The sequence below is a fragment of the Marmota monax genome, unplaced genomic scaffold (assembly GCF_021218885.2).
Source record: "Marmota monax isolate L192 unplaced genomic scaffold, Marmota_monax_Labrador192_F-V1.1 WCK01_AAM20220418_F8-fsc00028, whole genome shotgun sequence".
In the NCBI taxonomy this organism is placed as follows: Eukaryota; Metazoa; Chordata; class Mammalia; order Rodentia; family Sciuridae; genus Marmota; species Marmota monax.
In genome coordinates, this window is record NW_026694779.1 from 10,810,085 (window position 1) to 10,831,860 (window position 21,776).

The 21,776-nt window shown below is 40.1% G+C and overlaps 1 protein-coding gene across 1 annotated transcript in view; it reads right to left on the reverse strand.

The window, feature by feature from the left end:
- Positions 1-21,776, reverse strand: part of Cntn6 (contactin 6) — a 288,762-nt gene that overhangs the window by 17,241 nt on the left and 249,745 nt on the right. The window contains 5 exon segments of the mRNA XM_046425552.2: positions 3,539-3,609; positions 6,972-7,121; positions 7,295-7,453; positions 8,038-8,155; positions 8,516-8,691. Coding sequence (XP_046281508.2) covers positions 3,539-3,609; positions 6,972-7,121; positions 7,295-7,453; positions 8,038-8,155; positions 8,516-8,691 — 674 coding nt within the window.

Sequence of the window (21,776 nt, forward strand, 5' to 3'; positions counted from 1 at the left end):
CCAGGCTGCTAGGTTGCACCGACATTTCCCTGTCCTCGTTACTCTTTCCACGTAGCTTTAAACTAAATCCCCATTAACCAAGATGACCTGAGTGATTCTCTGTTTCCTGCCATGCGCAACAGCCTTAGAGATACAGAAAGTGAACAGAACAGGGAAGATACAGCTTCAGAAATGTAACAAGGATGCTGGGTCCTTCTATCAGTGTGTCTCTTCTTTTTGACAAGGAGACCAGCATTAAAGCAGTTGGTGAAACTAGGCCCATGCCAGTCATCCCAGTGGCTCAGGAGGCTGAGGCTGGAGGATGGCGAGTTCAAAGCCAGCCTCAGCAAAAGCAAGGCACTAAGCAACTCAGTGAGACCCTGTCTCTAAATAAAATACAGAATAGGGCTGGGGATGTGGCTCAGTGGTCAAGTGCTCTTGAGTTCAATCCCCAGTTCACCCTACCACCACCAACCCCCCCCCCAAAAAAAAAAAAAAAACCAAATAGTTGGTGACAGGAAGAGATTTGTGAGAATTTTAGAAACTTGCTGGAATATTAGACTTGTCGGGGAGGCTTCTCTGAGCTCAGATGTCATCAGAATGCTGACTCAGAATTCATGGAGAGCTGCATGTGTCAATTGACTACAAGGACTTTCCTGCAGGTTCAGTTGAAGGGGAACCAAAGAGACTTCTTTTAAGTTTTTTCTTTTCTTTGTTTCTTTCTTTTTTTCATATGGACAGAGAGTCAGACGATGAAGAAATGTGCATAGCTGTTTCAAGAAAGCAAAAATGAGAGTTTCCTCCTTTAAACAGAGAAAGGGGTCAGTAGAATGAAAATTTCTAGAGGGAGTGAAATCCATTGCGGATAGATAAAGACTAATGATTTAGTTTGCAACCACAGTGTCGTAAGAACTCAATCTACAGTTAGAAGCCAAGGCTCCGCAACCTCCACGCCTTGTAGCCAAATCTGGGGCTCAGCCTGGTTCTGAAAATAAAGGTTTCAGGAACACAGCCACCCATGTTCATTTACATGTGGCCGGTGGCTGCTGCTGAGCTACAACAGCCCAGAAAAAAGCTAGAGAAGGATCTTGTGGCCCACAGGTTGACTAATTTCACTCTCTGACCCTTTACATAAAAAAAGCATCCACTCTCATTATGAATGTCCACCTCCTATTTTATCCTACAGAGTTAATCTATGCTCATGTTTTCTAGGTCACATTCACCACGAGCCCCTCCAACTTAGAAGTGTTTGGGAGCATACAGCATGAACACGTGCAAATGTCCATTTTGCCTTTATTTATTTTGATCTGTGTCCAGCAACCAGACATGATATCCAACTTGTGGAATATAGCAATTGCTGATTCCTCAGAAAGGAATAACATGCACAGAATTCGTGAGCATCCCACCCCATATATAGACTATAACATAATTAGCTGTGGACCTTAAGGAATTTCTGACCACCGGGGAGAGAAAATAAGGTGTGAAACCAGCAAAACTTGCCCACTATAATGAAAATACTATGTGGCCTTTGCCGAAGTGATTCTCTTGGTAGACTCATGGGAAGGCTAATTAATTTGTGGAAAATATGTCCAGAGGGTCAAGAACAGTAGGGCAGATACACAAGGACTCTTGCCCACCCTGAGCCATCAAAGTGCATGGGGGACAGTTCATATTCTAACTCATGGCAAACTAAAAAAGCAAGAAGAGGGAGCGCTGGGTTCAAATGCTTCTCTGTGCAGTGGTAGCTTTAGTTTCCTCACCTGCAAGGGCTCTGTGTTATGGGTTGGATATGAGGTGTCCCCCCAAAGCCCACGTGTGAGACAATGCAAGAAGGTTCAGAGGACCTTGCCACCGGGCTCCCTGCTTGTCCATACTCTTAAATGTCCGAGTAACTTCTAAAATGGAGAGAGATCTGCAAAGCTTACTGGTGGCAGAGTGAGAGAGCAAAGCTCCGGCACGGACAGACCTTCCACCCGACATGGAGCAAACTTGCTTGCTCTCAAGGGTATAGTTGGAATCCTCAAAGAGGGATTGTCCATGAGCAGCCTTGAAAGGGACTCTGTCCCCAAAGATCACCTACAACATCAAGATTCTGGGCACAAACCACCAGAATCCAGAAACTAGGAAATGCCTTCAGCAGCCATTTGGATCTGTACTAAGGAATGATGACTGGGGGTCCTCTGTGGGAGCTCTCCGAGGGAACAATGCCCCACCCCAAACACAGTCACAGCCCACAGTGCTCTGAAAAACACTGTCATCTGGCCATTTTCTATGTTTTATATTTGCCACGGCCAAATTACAAAGGGATCAACCATTAGCACCTAGCACCTAGCACCTATTCTACCCCTTTCCTTTCCTCCCACTCCGACCCTCTAGAACCATGGAGAATCCAGGGATAGCACAGTGAATGAGTGCTATGGCTTAGATATGAAGTGTCCCAGGAAAGCTCTTGTGTGAGACGATGCAAGATGCAAGAAGGCTTAGTGATGAAATGATTGGGTTATGAGAGTTGGAACCTAGCCAGCAGATTAATCCAATGATATGAATTAAATAATGGTAACTAGTCAGGTGGGGTGCGGCTGGAGGAGGTAGGTCACTGGGGGGCGTGCCTTCAGGGTTTATATTTTGTCCTCGGGGAGCTGAGCTCTTCCAGCTTCTCTGAGCAGCCTTCCTTGGCCTCCACCTTCCGCCATGTTGTCCTGCATCACTTGGGCCCAGGGCAATGGAGCCAGCTGTCTCTAGACTTCTGAAACCAAGAAGCCCCACATCAGCCTTTTCTTTTCTCCTTGTTCTTGTGAGGTCTTTTGGTCACAGTCATAAAGAAGCTGAGTAAAATAATGAGGAATGGGAAATTGGCAGAGAAAATGGAGGAGAGCTAAGAACGGACTCTCCTTTCCCTCTCCTGCTACAGCATCAGGGGCCAAGACAGTCCTGAGACGCTAGAAATGAGAGACGGGCAGAAAGTCTAAAGATAAAAGGCCAGAAACAAATTTGCCATCCGCACAAGTCAAGTCAATATGATATTAAACACAGTGAGCAGAAAAGGTATTCCACGGGCCTAAATATTCATCTGGATGCTGCAAAGAACAAGTCCACAGGATACAAAAAGCAATGTTAGAGCAACAACCATCCTTGGCCTGTTGGCTAAGGGGTTCACCTCCCTCACATTAGAATAGTTCTAATAATAATAATAATAATCTAGTAATAATTAATAATAATAATAATTTTAATAATAATCCAGTTCAACCAGAACTGGTACTAAAGAAAAGGCTACCAACCAATGCTCCCTAGATATTGAAGTTGTTTTTCTTATACTGGGGAGAAAACTGTGCTGAGTTACTCATCCTCTCATCCCTTAGTACAAGTTAGAATTTCCTAATACCACCCCTAAGTCATTCATCATCAGAACGGTGTATTTTTATCCCATGTATTTTCATATATTCGCAAGAGTGATCCAATAAATCTTTCTGTGTTGTTTTTTTTTTTTTTTCCTTCAGTGTTCTTCCTGCCTGGCTAAATCTTTTTTCCTTCAAAATGACTTAGTTGGACATAAAATTACCTCCCACGTAATGACGAGTTCGGATCGGCTTCCTCCACCTCCGCTGACGCTTACCGGGGCCACCACAGGCACTGAAAGCAAATCAAGAGAAATGGGTGGGGTGGGGGTGGGGGGGTAGCAATTATTAAAGCACATCTTCATCAGGAAGAAAATTTCGTTTCTGGGTTTCACCTTTCAAAAATCCCACCCAGGCACACTGGGAGAGAGAGAGTCTTGCATTTTTAATGAACATAAATTATGTTTACACAGATCCAAAATTTCTAAGAGGAGAGAGGACACAGTTGTGTTTGATGCATGAGCACCCCGGCTCCAAAATTAATTAAAAATCCAGTAACGTCTTGCATTTGACATTATTATGCATCATCTACTAATTGGCAAAATGATGTTCCATTCAGATGGTATCAGAGATACCGCTGATTTAGTACCTAATTATATAGTTGGGCTGTAAACAAGTTACCGTGGCAGTATATTAATTAATTATTTTTGTCAATAAACAAACTAAAAAGAAATTTTTTTTCTCTCCTTATTTGCCATCAGGGTATCTTAACATTTAAAAATGAAATTCTTAAAAAAATATGTAAATGAATGAGTTTTTATTTTATCACCTTGTGTTTGAATCTCACAACTCTCAGGAAAGAATAAGAGGGACTTGTCCCTTTTAGAGTCAGAGTTTTCTCCTGTAAAGAAGGTGACTCTGAGGAGCGTCCCTGTATCCCCTGTGGAATACTCAGAAACCAATAATTCTGATGAATCATACAAAACAGTGCCCTTCAGCTATACCCTTCTGAGGATGAGTGTAATAAATAAAGTTTCCAGGCAAATTGCAAAATTGACCATTGCTATTGTGTCATGTATAATGCAGTGCATGATCAGGTGAGGCTTTGTAGGTGTGGAACTGTTTTTTAAAAAAAGCACTATTTTTCTTGAGAAAAGGACAAAGGTATCCTGTACCTTGGATAGTGATAACGCTGCTGAGTATGCTTTCAGGTCTGCTAGTTATGTGGTGCGTGAACGATGTGAAATTACGTCTGGCCATTGTGACCGATATTGCAAGGTGGGGTTAGAAGCCATCTGGGTAGGGCTGGGGACCAACCGGCTTGCTGGGGTTAAAAGAGGCCAGGCTTCTCTGCTCACGGCAACTTTTCCCCACTGTGCACAGACCATTTCAGGAAATCTAGTATTTCATTTCCTTGCATTTCATACACATGCTTATCTCTGTCCGCAACACAGCCAGAGGATAATCTGTTCTTTTACAAAACAGCATCTGCCCAACACACATTTTCCTCTTCAAATTTACCCTTGGTTTTTTGTTTCCTTCTAATTTTATGAAGATCACTAGAACCTACAGATGTTTTCTCTAATATGCAGAAACTAGGGATTAAGAAAAAGGAATGAAATAGGGGATCTTCCTTAAAATAGAAGGAGATCAGTACAGTAAAAGGGGGGAAGAAATGGGAAGGAAGTTGGCCCAATGATGCTATGTGCATGCAGAAATATATCATGATTTTGTTCCAATTTTATATATGACTATAATATGCCCATTAAAAATAAATCAATGGATAGAAGGAAGATCAATAGAGCAGAAGGAGGGAACAGGAAAGTACTGGGGATTGAATTGGAATAAACTATGTTAATAGGCATTTACGGATGGATCAAAATGAGCCCTGCTATTTTGTACAACTATAATGCACTAACAAAAATATTAGGGAAAAAAAAACCCAAATCATTTGAACCTTGACCTATTTTCTTAATCTTTTTAATACCTTTGGTCAAAATTTCCATGAATCAGGATAGATTCTACCCAGCCACTGGGTTGACAGTGCTTGGCAGGTTACAGGGACATTATTTCAGGGCCTTTGCCTCATTGAGGTGCGTACAGCAAATTGTTGGAAAAGAGACTTGGGGTTCGCTCTCTCTAAAGTTTCCAGTTTCCTGTGAAACATAAAGTTCCATTCTTTATTTAATTTTCAGATTAACTACAATAAGGCTGAAAACCATATTGAGAAGAAATTGGGTCTGTGAGGATGGGGGAGAGGAAGGGGAACTTCAACAGGATTCGTAAACTTGGGGGAAATCAGGATAATAGCACAGCTCACTGTGGAGGACAGTGTTCATGGTCAGTACAAGGTGGTACACAGATTGTACGCTAGAAACTCCACAGTTTGGGTAAACTTTGCCAAAGCTACCCAAATAATAATAATAATAATAATAATAATAATAATAATAAATCAGCTGTAAACAACCAACCAGAAACCAAAGCTAATATCCAGAGTCATCAGTCCACACCTAGAGATTCTGATGTCAGGCTTGGACATTTCTCGGTTTACACCCTTTCTCTGGCTAACCTCTTGCTCATCTAAGTTGAGGCTCACTGTTATTTGGAGAATGCTGTGCTCACAGCTGTTCCTTCTAATCCAAACTCTGCCCAAACAACCAGCTAACATCCTGATCCTCATCTTCCTCTCCTGTGAAAGGAAGGAACTTCTTCTCAGCCCTACACCTGCTGCATGATTTAATTAGATGTTATTGCTGCAGATCATATTTTTTTCTAGAGCCAATCCTCTGATGGAAATATGACATTAGGCCCGGAGAGGCAGCTCAGTTGGTAGAGTACTTGCCTAGCATGTATGAAGTGCTTGGGTTGATCCCTAGCCACACACACTCACACCACACACACACACACACACACATTACCTTCAGTTTAGAAATTGAATTATAACTATGCATGTCGTTTGAAATGAGCTCATGCTAGTTCAACCAAGCCAGCCACAGTAACGTGACCCTTTTTTTGTAGGACTGGACAAGAAGATCAACTTTACGAGCTACCAGAACAAGTTGATATGCTGTCACCCTGGATGCAGAAGTTTGAGCCTAACAAAGAGGATCTATTGAGAAAAGCTCAAGAAGACTGATTCCAAGGCCAGTTCCACCTACGTTCTGCTGTTCAGTGTACCAGTTGGTGCTTAATTAGAGCTTCTGTTAAATCAGTTGAGGGTTTACCTCATTTGCGTGGGCAGGGATGCATGCTCTTGTCCAATGTCGCTGTAAGTAGGTCAGAGTTGGGAAACAGATGAATATGTATGGCTACCTGCACCAGAGACTCTTGGAATTCTTGGCTACCACATCTCAAGGAAACAAGCAGTCACTGGTTGGCATCTACCGACCTGCAGAATCTCTATTAGATTTTTGCTAGAAAATGGATAAGACGCACAGATGGCTTCTGAGATGCTCTTTTTCTGATAGTCTTGCTAAGGGGTCACCATCTTTAATTCGACCCACTGTTCAAGGAAGTACACCTTGTCTGGTACAGATAAAAATGTAAATAAAAATGAGCATCCCTTGCTCACTGCCACATCCTACAAGACCCATAAAAATACTTCTTAAATTTTTTTTTTTTCTATTTCTGCACTTTTCAGAGACATTGATTCCTTACCTGACGCCTTGGTTCTTAACAATTCCGATGGCTTACTCGGCTCTCCGATGCCAATGCTGTTCCCGGCGACAACCCGGAATTCATACTCCACCCAGGGACTCAAACCAACCACGGTGGCATTGTGTGTCTGACCGTTGAGAATTTCAGGGACTAAAAAGAAAGGGACACTTACGGCGATGGATTGGCACTAGCCAAAAACAAATGATCATGTGAAATGATTATTAAATTAAAAAAACTGTAAAATTACATTTGTTTACGTTAATAAATTTAAAAGTCTTTGCTTTTGGTGGTTGTTAGAACATAAAAGCACCTGTGTCACTTACCTGTAGCAACAGCTTGCCAACCCACAGAAAAAGGTGTCCGCGTCTGAATTGTAAATATTTGAATGGGACTGTTATTATCCGGGCCTGGTGTCCACCTTAGCTGGGAGGTGGTACTAGAAATGTGTTCTACTCTCACATCCTCTGGGGGACCTGGAGGACCTTGAGAAAGATATTTTATGATGACTGTATTAGCGAATTATTTTTTAAATATATTTTTTAGATGTTGATGGACCTTTATTTTATTCATTTATTTATATGCAGTGCTGAGAATCGAACCCAGTGCCTCACACATGCCAGGTGAGGAGCCACCACCCCAGTCCTGTATTGGAGATTTTTAAATGCTGTGATTGATAAGGACGGTCTATTTCTACCTGTTATGCTTAGAAAATAAAATATTGACAATCACGTGTGTGTGCAGCACGTAATTGGAGATTAAGTCCTATTAACTCAGCTTACACAGTAAAGCATCCGTGTGGAAATGCTCCCTCCAGAGATTAGAAAATGCTAGACACCGGGGGAGACTGTATAGCAAGCAAAAACTGAGAAGAGCCTCTTTTAAATTCTCCTCTCAAAGATGAATGCCAGGAAAAGCAGGTAGAAAGGATAACTACAGATGCAGGTGGACTTTTCTCTGACAAGAATGGTTTCTTAATATGCAAAGTCTAAGATTATGGCACTAGCAACACTGGTCAAGCCTGATCATTTATCATAAACAGACAAAAGCCAATCAAATGAATGCTCACCTCGAACAATGACATCGGCCACAGCCGACAGACGTTCGAGAGTCGTCTGCACCGTGCAGAGATATTTTCCTGAATGGCTCAACTGAATATTCCGTATCATCAAATCCCCGACGGATTCCTGTAGGTAGAAAGAGAGAAAAAAAAAATGAATAAGGGTATCATCATGCACAGCAAGTCTTTTTATTTTATAGAGCTGGATAAATATTAAATATAAGGCTGCTCTGAAATCTGAAGACATTCGGATTATTGTAGTTTCTATCTTTGATGCCTTTGACGATCCCCTTTATTATAATTGCATCTAGGAACCAAGTATTTCTATGAGACCCATAAAACAAAACACAACAAAACAAAACAGATGCGGCTTCATGAACAGTGATTATCCGCACAGATAATATGGGGAGAATGATTATGAGTGATGGTGATTCACGGGAGGGTCTTGATTCCTGTTATTAAGCTCCCAGCCATGGCACACACTTACTCCTCCGATCCTTTCAAAGTGAGTCACTCCTTTCTTTAAGTCGATGACATCGCCATTGAAAGACCACAGGAACACCACGTCCATGGAGAGGTCATGGGACACCTGGCAGGGGAGGACGATACTCTCGCCCACGGTGACATCCATTGTGGAAGGGGGGACCGTAATGACAGTCCTCTCTATTGAGAGAAGAAGAATTAAGAAAAGCCAATAAAATGCCAACCTCTGGGTAAGATATATACATATATATATGTGTGCAGGTATATATATGATTTTTAAATATTTATTTTTTAGAAGCAGTTGGACACAATACCTTTGTTTTATTTTTATGTGGTGCTGAGGATCAAACCCAGGGCCTTGCATGTGCTAGACAAGCACTCTATCACTGAGCCACAATCCCAGCCCCTATATATGATTTTTAAAAAAAGATTTATTTTATTTTTTTTGGTACCAAGTATTGAACCCAGGGGTGCTTAGCCCCTGAACCACATTCCTAACCTCCCCTTATTTTATTTTTAGTTTTGAGACAAGGCCTTGCTAAGTTGCTGAGGCTGGCTTTGAACTTGCAAAACTTGCAATCCTTCTGCCTCAGCCTCCTGAGATTCTTGGACTACAGACATGTTCCACTGTGCCTGGCTAAACATATTTTTGAATCATATGCAATCATTTAAAGTCATCCGAAGTTCAACCACATTCAGTGTTTTTTTTTTCAAATATTCCGTATTTATATAGCTTATGACTTATAATGAAAGGTATCATTTTATTCATACCTCATATGAAAACACTTTACAGAAAACTACAGACCTCCAAAGCCAGTGTTCCATAGGTATAGAGTGTACCATGCTCTTTTAAATTTTTATTCTAAAATTTCAGTCATAACCTTGCAATTTGCACAGTGGTTATAACCCTAAAGAGTCTCTGTTACCTTCAGACCCCATCAGACCAACTGTGTCCCTAAGGTTATAACCACCATAGTTCACGTAGAGTGTGATAATCATATGCGTTTATTTAAAAGTATGAAAGCAACACATTTTTTTCTATTTCTGACATACTTCTGATCATAATTTTCTATTTAAGCTAAACATGAAAAAAAACACACCCACATTTTCCTTCTTTAATCCAGAATTTGCAATAATAGAATTTTGCATCCATCATAAAAACCTTCCCACTGGAGATGACAGTCTCAATGTCAACCCCTTGTCACAGGCAACAGCATTTCACTGACTAATATTTCCAAGGACAATTCCGAAAGTGCTCTGGTTGTAGACAAGAGTCCTGTATTTTTTTTTTTTTTGATTAAAAGAAACTCACAATGAAATAAGCCAATCCCACAGAACCAGAGGTCAAATGTACTCCCTGTATGGGGATACTGACTCACACTAAGGGAGGGAATAGAAGTTCATTAGATTAAAGGGATGGGAATAGGAAAGACAGTAGAACGAAGTGGACATCACCTTCCTATGTTCAGATATGAATGTACGACCAGTGTGGTGCCATGTCATGTACCAACACATGTATGTATCATATGTCAAAATACAGTATATTATTAAGTATATGTAAAAAGAGCAAATACATTAAACAAAAAGAAACTCACAATGATAATGGTTATGGTTTGGGTATGAGGTGTCCCTTCAAAGCTCAGGTGGGAAACAATGCAAGAACATTTCAGGGGTGAGATCATTACATTAGGAGAGATATAATAATTGATGGTTTAATCCACTAATGTGAATTAACTAGGTGGTACCTGTCGGCAGGTAGGGTGTGGCTAGAGGATGTGTGTCATTGAGGTTGTGCCTTTGGGGTTTATGTCTTGTCCCTGAGGAACAGAGCTCTGTCTCCTTCTGGTTGCTGTATCCTAAGCTAGTCTCCTCCGCCATGATGTTCTGCTGCACCTTGGACCCAAAGCTACAGAGCCTACCAAATCTCCAGAACTGTAAGAAATCGGCTTCCTTTCTTTATGAAACACTCTTTCATCACAGCAACAGCCAACAAAGACAGGGTGTCCGTGTATTTTACAATAGAGGGTCGCATTAGTATTCAAATGTTTAAAAATTTCCCAAGCGTTCTTCGTCCAGACTTAGAAGTGGAAAGTAGACTGTCACAATCTAGGGTTTTAAGGGACGTATTGATAAAAGAGTCATGGGAAAGAGAAGCGTGCATTCTACTTCAGAACATAATGAAGAAAATTCCTCATTTGGTTTCAATCTGTCTTCAAGCTTTAATTTTCAAGAAATATTTTTCTTCTTTTATTAGATTCATGCACTTTTTTTCTTCTAATCTTCTCTAGGGAGGGGTTTCAAGAACAGTTTTATGTACCATGTTCATTGTTAATTCCAAGCCTCCTCCCCATCTCTCCCACCAAATCAGAGTAAATGATATCTAATATTTTAAGAAAATCTTATAAGACTAGGGAAAACTTTTTCCTTTTGTAGTGTCTTAAAAAAATAATTAATATCTTATTTATGTGTGTAGGAGAATAAGTTGCCTCATTGAATATGATTAAACACTTGAGATGGTACAATAATGTAATTTTTGAAACATTAAAAATGAAAGCCACTCCTCCCATCTATGACACCCACACCCACACAGTGACAACTTTAGACAAATTACGTCTTAAAAACAAAGCTTGTTGGTAGTACAGTAATAATGAAATAATGACTAAAAATTCAAGAATAAGATACAGTGGCATTAGAATTTGATAAGATGGTCTTGCTTGGTTTTCTGAAAACTCACGTTTAGAACATCAAAATTTAAATTTTTAGCAGCTACCTTTTCCGTGGATAAAAATGGGAAGTGACATTAGTGACTCTTGGCAAAGGCAAGGTCATAAGTACTTTTTGTTAAGTTTTCATTTTGCAAAGGATCTTTCTGCCAATTTGTCTTTTTGAAACCATTGAGAGTTTTCTTTAGACTGCAATATTAGTCTAAATTCTTTTTTTGTTTTTTTCTTTTGGTACTGGAGATTGAACTCAGTGGTGCTTAAGAACTGAGCCACATCTCCAGATCTTTTTACTTTTTATTCTGAGGCAGGGTCTTTTTAAGTTGCTGAGGGCCTCACTAACTTGCTGAGGCTGTCTTTGAGCTTCACATTCTCCTACCTCAGCCTCCTGAGCTGCTGGGATTACAGGCATGTGCCACCACATTCAGCTGTTAATATAAGTTTCTGAAAAAATTACTTTAAAGTATAAATTTTAGAACATCTAGAGCTGATTGTTCTCATGGAACAAATTTTTTTGGTAGGGTACAAGGGATTGAACCCATGGGGGCACTTAACCACTGTGCCATGTCCCCAACTCCCTTTATTTTCTATTTTGAGACAGGATCTCCTTAAATTACTTAGGGACTAAGTTGCTGAGGCTGGCCTCAAATCTACAATCCTTCTTCCTCAGCCTCTCAAATCACTCGGATTACAGGCATGTATCACCATACCTGGCTTGGAATCAATTTTCTAAAAAAGATTTAACCCTATTTCTTTCACTATAAAATCCATTTTGTGTAAGCCTGAATTGAATTGTTAATGTACATGTATACAAAAAAAAAAACTTTTATTTTTTGTATGGCATTTTCTGTAACTTTGGAGGAGTTTGTTTAAGAAACCATAAGTGAACTTTCATGATCTGGGTCTAACTCACGATGGCAGTTATTCATTCCATTGCAGTATCTTCAATTATAATGAAAAACTCATTAATAACTGGCTCCCCTGGAGCTTCATATAAAAATAGGGTTTTGTCCTTAAATGGAATAATCTTCAAATTAAATTTTTATTCCTAACCCCGTGAATATTAGCTTTGCAATGTTGCAGAAATGTTCTAAACCCTAGATTTTAAATTCTTTAAAGAATCTGAGTCACTCTGGGATATGCTTTCTGGTAGTGTCCATATTCAAGTGGGGAAAAAATAGTCTGTGATAATTTACTAACAAAGCCTACTGCTTGACCCCACCAGTCACTGCCCTGGTTCTCAGGCTGAGAGCATTTCTGTGAATGCCACAGGGCTAGCTCTGGCATGGGCAAGCTGGCCTCCTCCCACCCTGGACCCTGGGGCTGACTGACTGAGTCCCTCCTTACCCCGCAGGCTTTGCTGATATCCACTCCAGTTCTTGATGCCCATATCGCCTCCACCCCTATGGGCTCAGGACCTGATATGCTCACGCCCGGCAGGCTGCAGGACCCAGACGGCAGCTATGCACACATGCACACACCTGCACAGGGCACCCACGGCTTGCATGAATGCTACCTGTGGGTCCTCAGGCCTGACTGGGCTGGGGTGTGCGTGGGTTGCTGCCATCGAACTGTAACCACTTACTCACAGCACCACCAGTGCATGCGTGTGCTCCACCGTCCCACTAAACTACATAAAAAGCAGGCTCAGAGACAAAATAACTAAGAATGTCAAAGCTGCAACAGCAGAACTTTAAAATAAGCATGGGGCATTCCTGAGCAAGGGTGCCTGTAAGAGTGAGTTACCTGTCCATCACCCTGAATGCCATGATAAGAAAGAGTCTCTTTCCAGGCACAGTGGTTCACACCTGGAATCCCAGCAGCTCAGGAGGCTGAGGCAGGAGGATTGCAAGTTCAAAACCAGCCTCAGCTGGCCCTAAGCAACTTAATGAGACCCTGTCTGTAAATAAAAAAAAATTAAAAGGGCTGGGGATGTGGCTCAGTGTTGGAGCGTCCCTGGGTTCAATGCCTGGAATGAGAAAGAAATATTCTCTGACATAGAAGAAGAAAGCAGAGTAGAATATGTTTAAGCAAAGGTGGGTGGGCACGAGTGGGGGGAATGGGCAGACATTGCTCACAGAGTAAAAAGTTTCAGTTAGACAGGAGGAATAAGTTTCTGACATCTATAGCACAGCAGGGTGACAATAGTTTATAATAATGTGCTGTATATTTCCAAATCGCTAAATGAGTAGATTTTTCCATGTTTTCATTACAAAAAGAATAATAAGCCTGCTATGTGATGGATATGTTAATTAGCTTTAATCATTCCACAATGAAAATGTGTTATCAAAATATCACATTGTGCTTTATGAATATATACAATTATTTGTCAATTAAATTTTTTCAAAAAGATAGTGGAATCTATTTCCTAAAAGATATGAGTATGAGAAATAAGAAGCAAGCAGTGGTATAAGGACATTGCAGCATCTGCACTGTGACAAATGGAATATACCTACAAAGAAATACCTCTGTGCAGTCAGATGTGATAAACAGAAAAAGGAATGTGTGTTTATTTGACCTCCCTTCCTCCGTGAGCATCCTCCGTGGATAAAGCAATGCTTGCACAGAAGACTCTTTTGTTTTGGTACTGGAGATTGAACTCAGGGGCACTCGACCACTGAGCCCCATCTCCCCAGCCCTATTTTGTATTTTATTTAGAAACAGGGTCTCATGGAGTTGCTTAACACCTTGCTTTTGCTGAGGCTGGCTTTGAACTTGAGATCCTCCTGCCTCAGCCTCCGGAGCTACTGGGATCACAGGTGCACACCAGTGCATCAGGCAAGAATTTTCTTAATGACTGTTCCTTTCCCCAAACCACATGCAGACCTGCCCTAATGCTGTGGAGGTGGCTGTCTAGGGGGCCATAAGGTCCCTGATTGCTAACTTGAATAGTTAGCATCTGTAACCCTGCATAGCCCCAGCTCAGAACGCAAAGCAATTGCCCACAGGAATAAATTCACCACCGTTGCAGAGACTAGGAGAGGGGAACTTGGGCTACAAAAGCATCCAAAGTCTTCCAAGCTGCTTCAGGGCAAGAGCAAGGATTTTTGAGCCCAGGAACGCGTCTTTGGCTGACACCTTAAATTCTTCAGAATCCCAAGCAGCTGAGAGATTTCTTCAAACCACTCACACCACAGAATAGGACACGTGGGTGTGTGCACACCCCTTCTCCTTTCCCGGGAGTGAATTTTTTTTTCCAGTGGAATCGGGGAAGGAACTTGGAGGCTCATTAACACCGAAACACTTCTCAGTGTTTATGGATGAGTGAGATCCTTAGAGCCCAAATCGCCACAGATGAGGCAGAAGCAGCATCCGTCTGCAAAGCTCTGTCACTTGTGAAATGTGGTGGAGCCGCTTTCTCATGAAAGGAAATGAAGGGATACTTACTCCCTTGCATCCCAGGCCATTTTATATACCTTAGGTAGAAAATTGGGACCAGTGGTCTGAAAATTCCAGTGTGCCTGAGAATTTCCTGGAGAAATTATTTAAAATGCAAATTCCTTGGCTCCTACCCGAACTAGAGATTCCACCGACCTGCAGGGAGACACCAGCCTATAGACTTCAACAGGCTTCTCCTGCTGATTCGGTGAAGGTACTCTGAGGACCACGCTTTGAGACACATCCCATTAGGTTTTTTGAAATGTGAACCTGAAATTCCTATGGAAGGGAATCTAAGGTCTAATTAAACATATTGTCAGAAAGTCTAGGAAGCTGTGGCTTCTGCAGAAAGTTTATTGCCAGGATGATAATATTATTGTTTTGTGACGTTTTAAAAATAAAGATAGAGTTCTGCACTTCATCTTTTTTTAGTGTTTCATGGAATGTTTTAGCATATAGAAAACTCTAAGAATCCCTGGATTAAACAAATACCTCAATTCAAGGTTTCCTACATTTGGCAGAATATGGAAACTTTTTTTTTTTTTTGGTGGGTGGGAATCCTGGGGATTAAACTCAGGGGAACTTGATCACAGAGCCACATCCCCAGCCCTATTTTGTATTTTATCTAGAGACAGGGTCTCACTGAGTTGCTTAGTGCCTTGCTTTTGCTGAGGCTGACTTTGAACTCGAGATCCTCCTGCCTCAGCCTCCTGAGCCACTGGTTTTCTTATGTTCAGATCACCTAATATATTTATTTATTTTTATGTGGTGCTGAGATCAAACCCAGAGCCTCACATGCGCTAGGTGAGTGCTCTACCGCTGAACTATAACCCCAGCCACATCATCTAATATTTTAAAAACACTTTCTGAAATATGGATGGATGAAATCTTCTGATATATACGATTGTCCTGCAAATAACTGGGATAAGTGTTGGGGAAGGAAAGAAGGTTACAGATTAGATGTCAGGTTAGTTATGAGTTAATGATTTACATCTAGTATAGATATTAGATATGAGGTTTTTGTTATCAGCAGGGGCTGGTGAGGACATGAGAGATCCTTGTACTACATTCTTCATTTTGTGTGTTTTTAAGACTCATTAATAATAATAATAATAATAATGTATGGGTTAATTATTTATCTACAGTACATAGAAGACTATCTTCTGCTCAGCTCCTACAGTGAGGAGGATGGACCCCTGTTTGACGATTACTGTAAACATAAATGACATTCATAAAGAGGTCATTAGCTGCACTCTGTGGTGCGAGACTGTAACTCCAGCTATTCAGGAGGCTGAGGCAGGAGGATCATGATCTTGAGGTCAGCCTGGGCCCCACAGTGAGACCTGATCTGTCTCAGAAAACGAAACAGCAGCAAACGATAAAAAGATCATAAAATTACAGATTTTAATATTTGCCATTTTCAATCTATATTGGAGAGAAGTCATTTTATTAAAATAGCTTGATAAAGTCCTCCTATTTTTAAGGAGTCTAGGGAAAGCTTTAATAGAATATATGATGTCTTTGATGAATAGCTTTATTCAAATTCACACTGTCCTAGTCACTAATGATCTTTCCAGAATGTACCTTCAATTACAATCACTCCACCAGACATGAAAACCAATCATATCAAAACGTAGGTCAGAATCGTTTAGCACGGTTTCTTTAAACACAAATGGAATTGGTCTTACTGGTGGCCAAGAGACTCGTTCCATTTCTTAATTCCCAAGTACATTTTTGGAAACCAGGGAATGGCAATCAAACGTGTATCTGGTCTCATCTGACCATACACACAATACTACTCTTCTCATAGCTTTATTTGGCTTTTCTTTGGTACCTTCAACTTGGCTAAAATCTTCATCTGTGAATCATAATCTTTTAGTGTCAATTTCCAAGATAACAACTGTTAAAATGATTCAGAAGTTGTCAACTGCTCTCAAAGGATGGAGAAATGCATGTGACAAATAATCAAACTCTTCTTCCTCTTTACAAAGAGGTTCTGCCTTTGTTACTCTATGACATTATAGGAAATGTTGCTAAGATACCGATAAAAAGTAAACTAGGATATAAATAGTACTTCAAACAGGTGACAAAACTTCTCTGATATTTTCTCTCACTATTTAACTTATGAAGGCTATAAATAAATACTTTAGAGATTTGGTCCTCTTCCTAATTCCTCAGAATCTCCAATTGTGGTACACGTTAACATGGTGATAAGCCAACCTTTTCCAATTGCTATTTATTTCTCCTATCTATATGATTCACATCAGGACAGTATTTCTTCTAACTCTAAGAACTGAGGTAGAAGCATTTATTTTAGGACAGATTTAAAAGTGTCTACATTTCCAAAGAAGATGACCAACAGGTGTATGTAAAGATGACTGACATCACCAGGTAAGGGCTGGGAATGTGATTGAGTGGTACAGACAGCACTTGCCTGGCATACATGAAGCCCTGGGTTTGATCCCCAACACTGCAAAAAGAAAACAAAACAATGACCCCAACACTGAACATCACCAATCACCAGGGGATTGTAAATCAAACCTCATACCTATCAGGATGGCTATTACCAAAAAGATAAAAGGTAAGAGTTGGCAAGGCTGTGGAGAAAAGGAAAGCCTTGTACACTGCTGGTGGGAATATTAACTGATATCGCCATTATGGAAAACAAGATGGCGGCTCAGAAATTTTAAAAAAAATAGAATTTCCATATGATGCTGCAATCCTCATTGTAGATATAGACCCCAAAGAAGTGAAATCAGTGTGTGGAAGATTATCTACACTCCCCACATTCACTGTTGCATTATTTATAACAGTCAAGATATAGAAGAAACCTAAGTGCCCATCATTTATGAATGGATAAAAAATGTGGGATATATATATATATATCATGAAATGTTGTTCAGCCTTAATAAAAGGAAGTGCAGTCATTTGTGACAAAATAGGTAAACCCAGATGAAAATTATGGGAAATAAGACATAAATAGAAAAATGAAGCATGGATTGAATTAGGTGTGAAATCTAAAAAAACAAAACAAAAAATATCAAGTTCATACAAACAGAAAGTAATTGGGTGATTCCCAAGAGTAAGGAGATGAGGGTTTGGGAAGTATGGGTCAAAACGCACAAGTGATAGTTATATAACATGAATAGGTCCAGAGATACAGGAGACCATATGATGCCTGCAGTTAACAACACTGCGCCGTACACTGGAAATTTATTCATTCCACAGACACATACAAAAGAGGAAACTACATAAGGAGACGAAGATGTTAATTTCTCTGGCTATAGTAATCATTTCACTGTATATGTATATGTATATATGCATATGAACATTGTGTGGTCCATCTTAAATATGTACATCTTTATTTTGTGATTCAGACTTTGCCTTCTGTTTTTGGTATCAGGGATTGAACTCAGGGGCACTGGACCACTGAGCCACATCCTTATCCCTATTGCCAACAGGGAAAGATTTGCTTAACACCTTGATTTTGCCAAGGCTGCCTTTGAACTTCCGATCCTCCAGCCTCAGCCTCCCGAGCCACTGGGATGAGAGGAATGCACCACCGTGTGCCTGACTTCATCAGACTTTGCTTTTTGAAAGCCTCTTGACTGTTTTTTTTGTGTGTGTGTGATGTGAGGAAACGTCTGCCCTGGGGAAGGAAGTAGCAGAGTGGGTACTGCTGAGCGAGAGATTCCGATCCGGGACGCAAGTGAAAGAGGGAGCTCAACGTCTATCGTCTCCCACATGGTGCTTTCTTTCTAGGCCTCTCCATAAATTTGAAGAAGGAGCTAACACTTGACGTTCTAGATATTAGGAGAGAAAATAATATCACGATCAAAAGCAGCATGTGCCGTATTTTGAAGAACATGATCGATTACAGAGTTCACTTTCAGCTCCTCATAAACATGCACTAAATGGTGACAAAATGAAGGGTTTCCTCGACATCAATTCACCAAAACAGACAGAGAGAAAAAAAAAAAGACAAAATTTCAGGAACTAAATGAATGTGAATGACTTAAAACTGAGATTGCAATGGGTTTGGTCCTATGTAAGAAGAGAACTCTTTACTGTGTCAATCGCTCTGATGGGATTTAGAAACAGGGGGCTATTTGATCTCTAAAAGGTTGTATCTCATCAGGAGATGGGCAAGCTATACTCAGGAAAGGATCTGATAGAGTTGGGTGCCTGTTCCCCAGATCTTCCTGTGTTGGACGCTTGTTCTCCAGGGTGGCACCCCTGTGAGGTGGTGGAAGCTTTAGGAGGTGAGGTCTGGTGAGAGGTCTGCAGCTTACTGGGAACACTCCCTTGAAAGGGAGGCAGGACCTCAGCCCCTTCCCCTTCCTCCCTTTTGTTTTCTGGCTACAAGGTGAGAAGCTTCCTCCACCACCTCTTCCACACCATTGCCACCTGGTGTCCCTAGCACAGTCCTGAGAGGTCTCTACCCATCCATGGACTGGGACCTCTAAAACTGTGAGCCAAAACATGCATTTTGTCTTTATAAGTTAATGATCTCAGGCATTCTGTTATAGTAACAGAAAGCTGACCGAAACAGGATAAGAAACAGGATATCTGAATGGTTAGCCATCAAACACAATGGAGGGTGGGGAAATCATACTGCAGGTAGGGAAATGGAAACCTTTATACAGGAATATTGGGGCCCTGGCCTTGCAACTCCATTCAGCTTCAAGAGTATTGGAAACTGTTCTCCAAGCAGAAAATGGCAGACTGTTATCTAAGTCACCAATGAGCCTAAGAGAAAATATCTCAACATAGTTACCTTAGGAGTTTCCTGAGGAAAGAGCCCAGCCAAGTCATTTTAGCATGACACGAAATAAATCCATAAACCCGAAACTTGATCAGAGCCTTCATAAGATTTTTTTAGTGCCCTCTGCTTAACTATGAGTCAACAAGTAAAATTCACAAGGTACCTCTGTATGATTCTTAATAAAGAACAGGGGATGAAACAAAGGCAGGAAGGCAGTCTGGGGAAATAGAAATCATTCAGGGAAAATAAACCAGAAAAAAAAATTCCATAAGCAATATTTTCAGAGAGAGAGAGAGAGAGAAAAAAAAAAGAGCAAGATATTACATGAAGGATCGGTCGTAAAGTAAAAGGACACTTGGAAACAACTTTAAAACCTAGAAGAGCAAGAAATTCAATAAGTGTTCTGGAAGATAAAGTTGAGTAAATCTCCTAGAAGTTTGGGACCCACAGGGCTATGAAATGCATACTAGGAAGGAAAAAAGCAATATATATATATATATATATATATGTGTGTGTGTGTGTGTGTGTGTGTAAACATGTAAACGTATGTGTATGTGTGTGTGTACATATATATGGACATTCATATCCATGTATATTGTACACATTCAAATATATAATATATATATTATATATATATATATAATTATATATATAATAATAATAATATTTTATATATATATATATATATATATATATATATATATATATATATATATATTAACCAGAGTGACACTACAGAAAAATCTAACACTTACATAACAAGGCTTTCAGGAAATGGAATGAGGTAAAATATTAAATTATGCAAGAAGATAATCTAGGACCAGAGTATCAGAAATTCTAGGGTGACAAAACCCATCAGATGCCCAAGGTAACTATCAGAAATAGACTGAAACCATGGCACGCCACCCTGAGTTTCTGGAATACGGGGGAAAACTGGCTTCTAGAGAAAGAGAGGACAGATGTGATGTAAAGCAGATCAGATCTCAAAATGGTTTCAACTTTTGGGGCAGAGCAACATCTCTAAATTTCTAAGGAGTAATAATTTCTTAAATTATTTATTTATTTATACATATATACATATATACATATATACACATTTATACATATATACATACACACACATATATGTTGTAGATGGACACAAAATCTTTCTTTATTTCTATGTGGTGCTGAGATCGAACCCAGGGCCTCACACGTGCTAGGCAAGCACTCTACCACTGAGCTACAGCCCCAGCCGAGGAGTAATGATTTCTGATCTGGAATTCTATTTCCTGCTAATCCATCCATCAGATGTAGTAAACACAGAATCAAGACTTTTTCAAACATGAAAGCTTTTCTCTTGAATTATTTTTACAAAACCCATTGGATGATTTAAACTATCAAACTAAGGGAATATTTTTTAAAAAGAGAAAAGCATGTTTTTTTTGTTTATGTGTGTTGTTTGTTTTTATGTAACAGGGCTTTAACAGCCAAGAGCAGTTTGATACTGTAGGGAGATAACAGAGACAGACTTGGGGAATGTTTAAGTCCACAGAACACTAAGCAAACAAACCGAACAGGAGAAAAGCCAACCCAGGAAATTCAAAGCTAATATCCACAATAAAATGTGGACAGAGATAAACAAACAAATAAGGAAATCGATGTGATAGAGTCTGTCTTTCTCTGCTCATGGCAAAGTGGAAATGGACCTCAAATGCATACGACTAGAATGTTTAAGATGCTCTTGGCCACGCGTGGGATGATCTGCTGAGACATGTGTTTATAGAGATTAAAATCTGCATGCGGCAATTGTTATTCCAGTCCACCAGAGGCAAGAGGAAATTTAATTTCAATGCACAAAGTAATCATGGGCAATATATTCCAGTTTACCTGCAGCCACCCTAACCCATTTATCTTCCACTTTGATATTCAAATTAAAGTAAATATTAAAAGACTACCATCAACCCCAGAGTAAAAAGAAACAAATGAAGAACTCATCTAAGAAAGCCACTGTTCCAAATTTGAGTCTGAATATGACGTCAGGATGCTGTCTAGGCAGGAAGGTTACCCTAAATATTTTCCTGCAAAGTAATAATGCAAAATATAAACACAGATCCTCTTTATGAACAAATAATCAAAACAGGGCCTGCCATCTATTGAGAAAGAGCCTGCCCTGCGGCTTCCGCTGATTGAATTAGATCCACCAATTACTCAGTTTCAAAGCTGTTAGTCCTTAATAGGCAATGAGTACATATTTATGGCATCTTATTTATATTTTTATAAAGAGATAATGTTCACTTGACTACTTTCCAACCATGACTTTATGCTGGGCTGTCACAAATCATAGTAGTTTTATAGGAAGTGGAATTAGGAGTCAGGAATTCCTAATGAGAACATCTTCTAATGCAAGACATGGTGCAAAG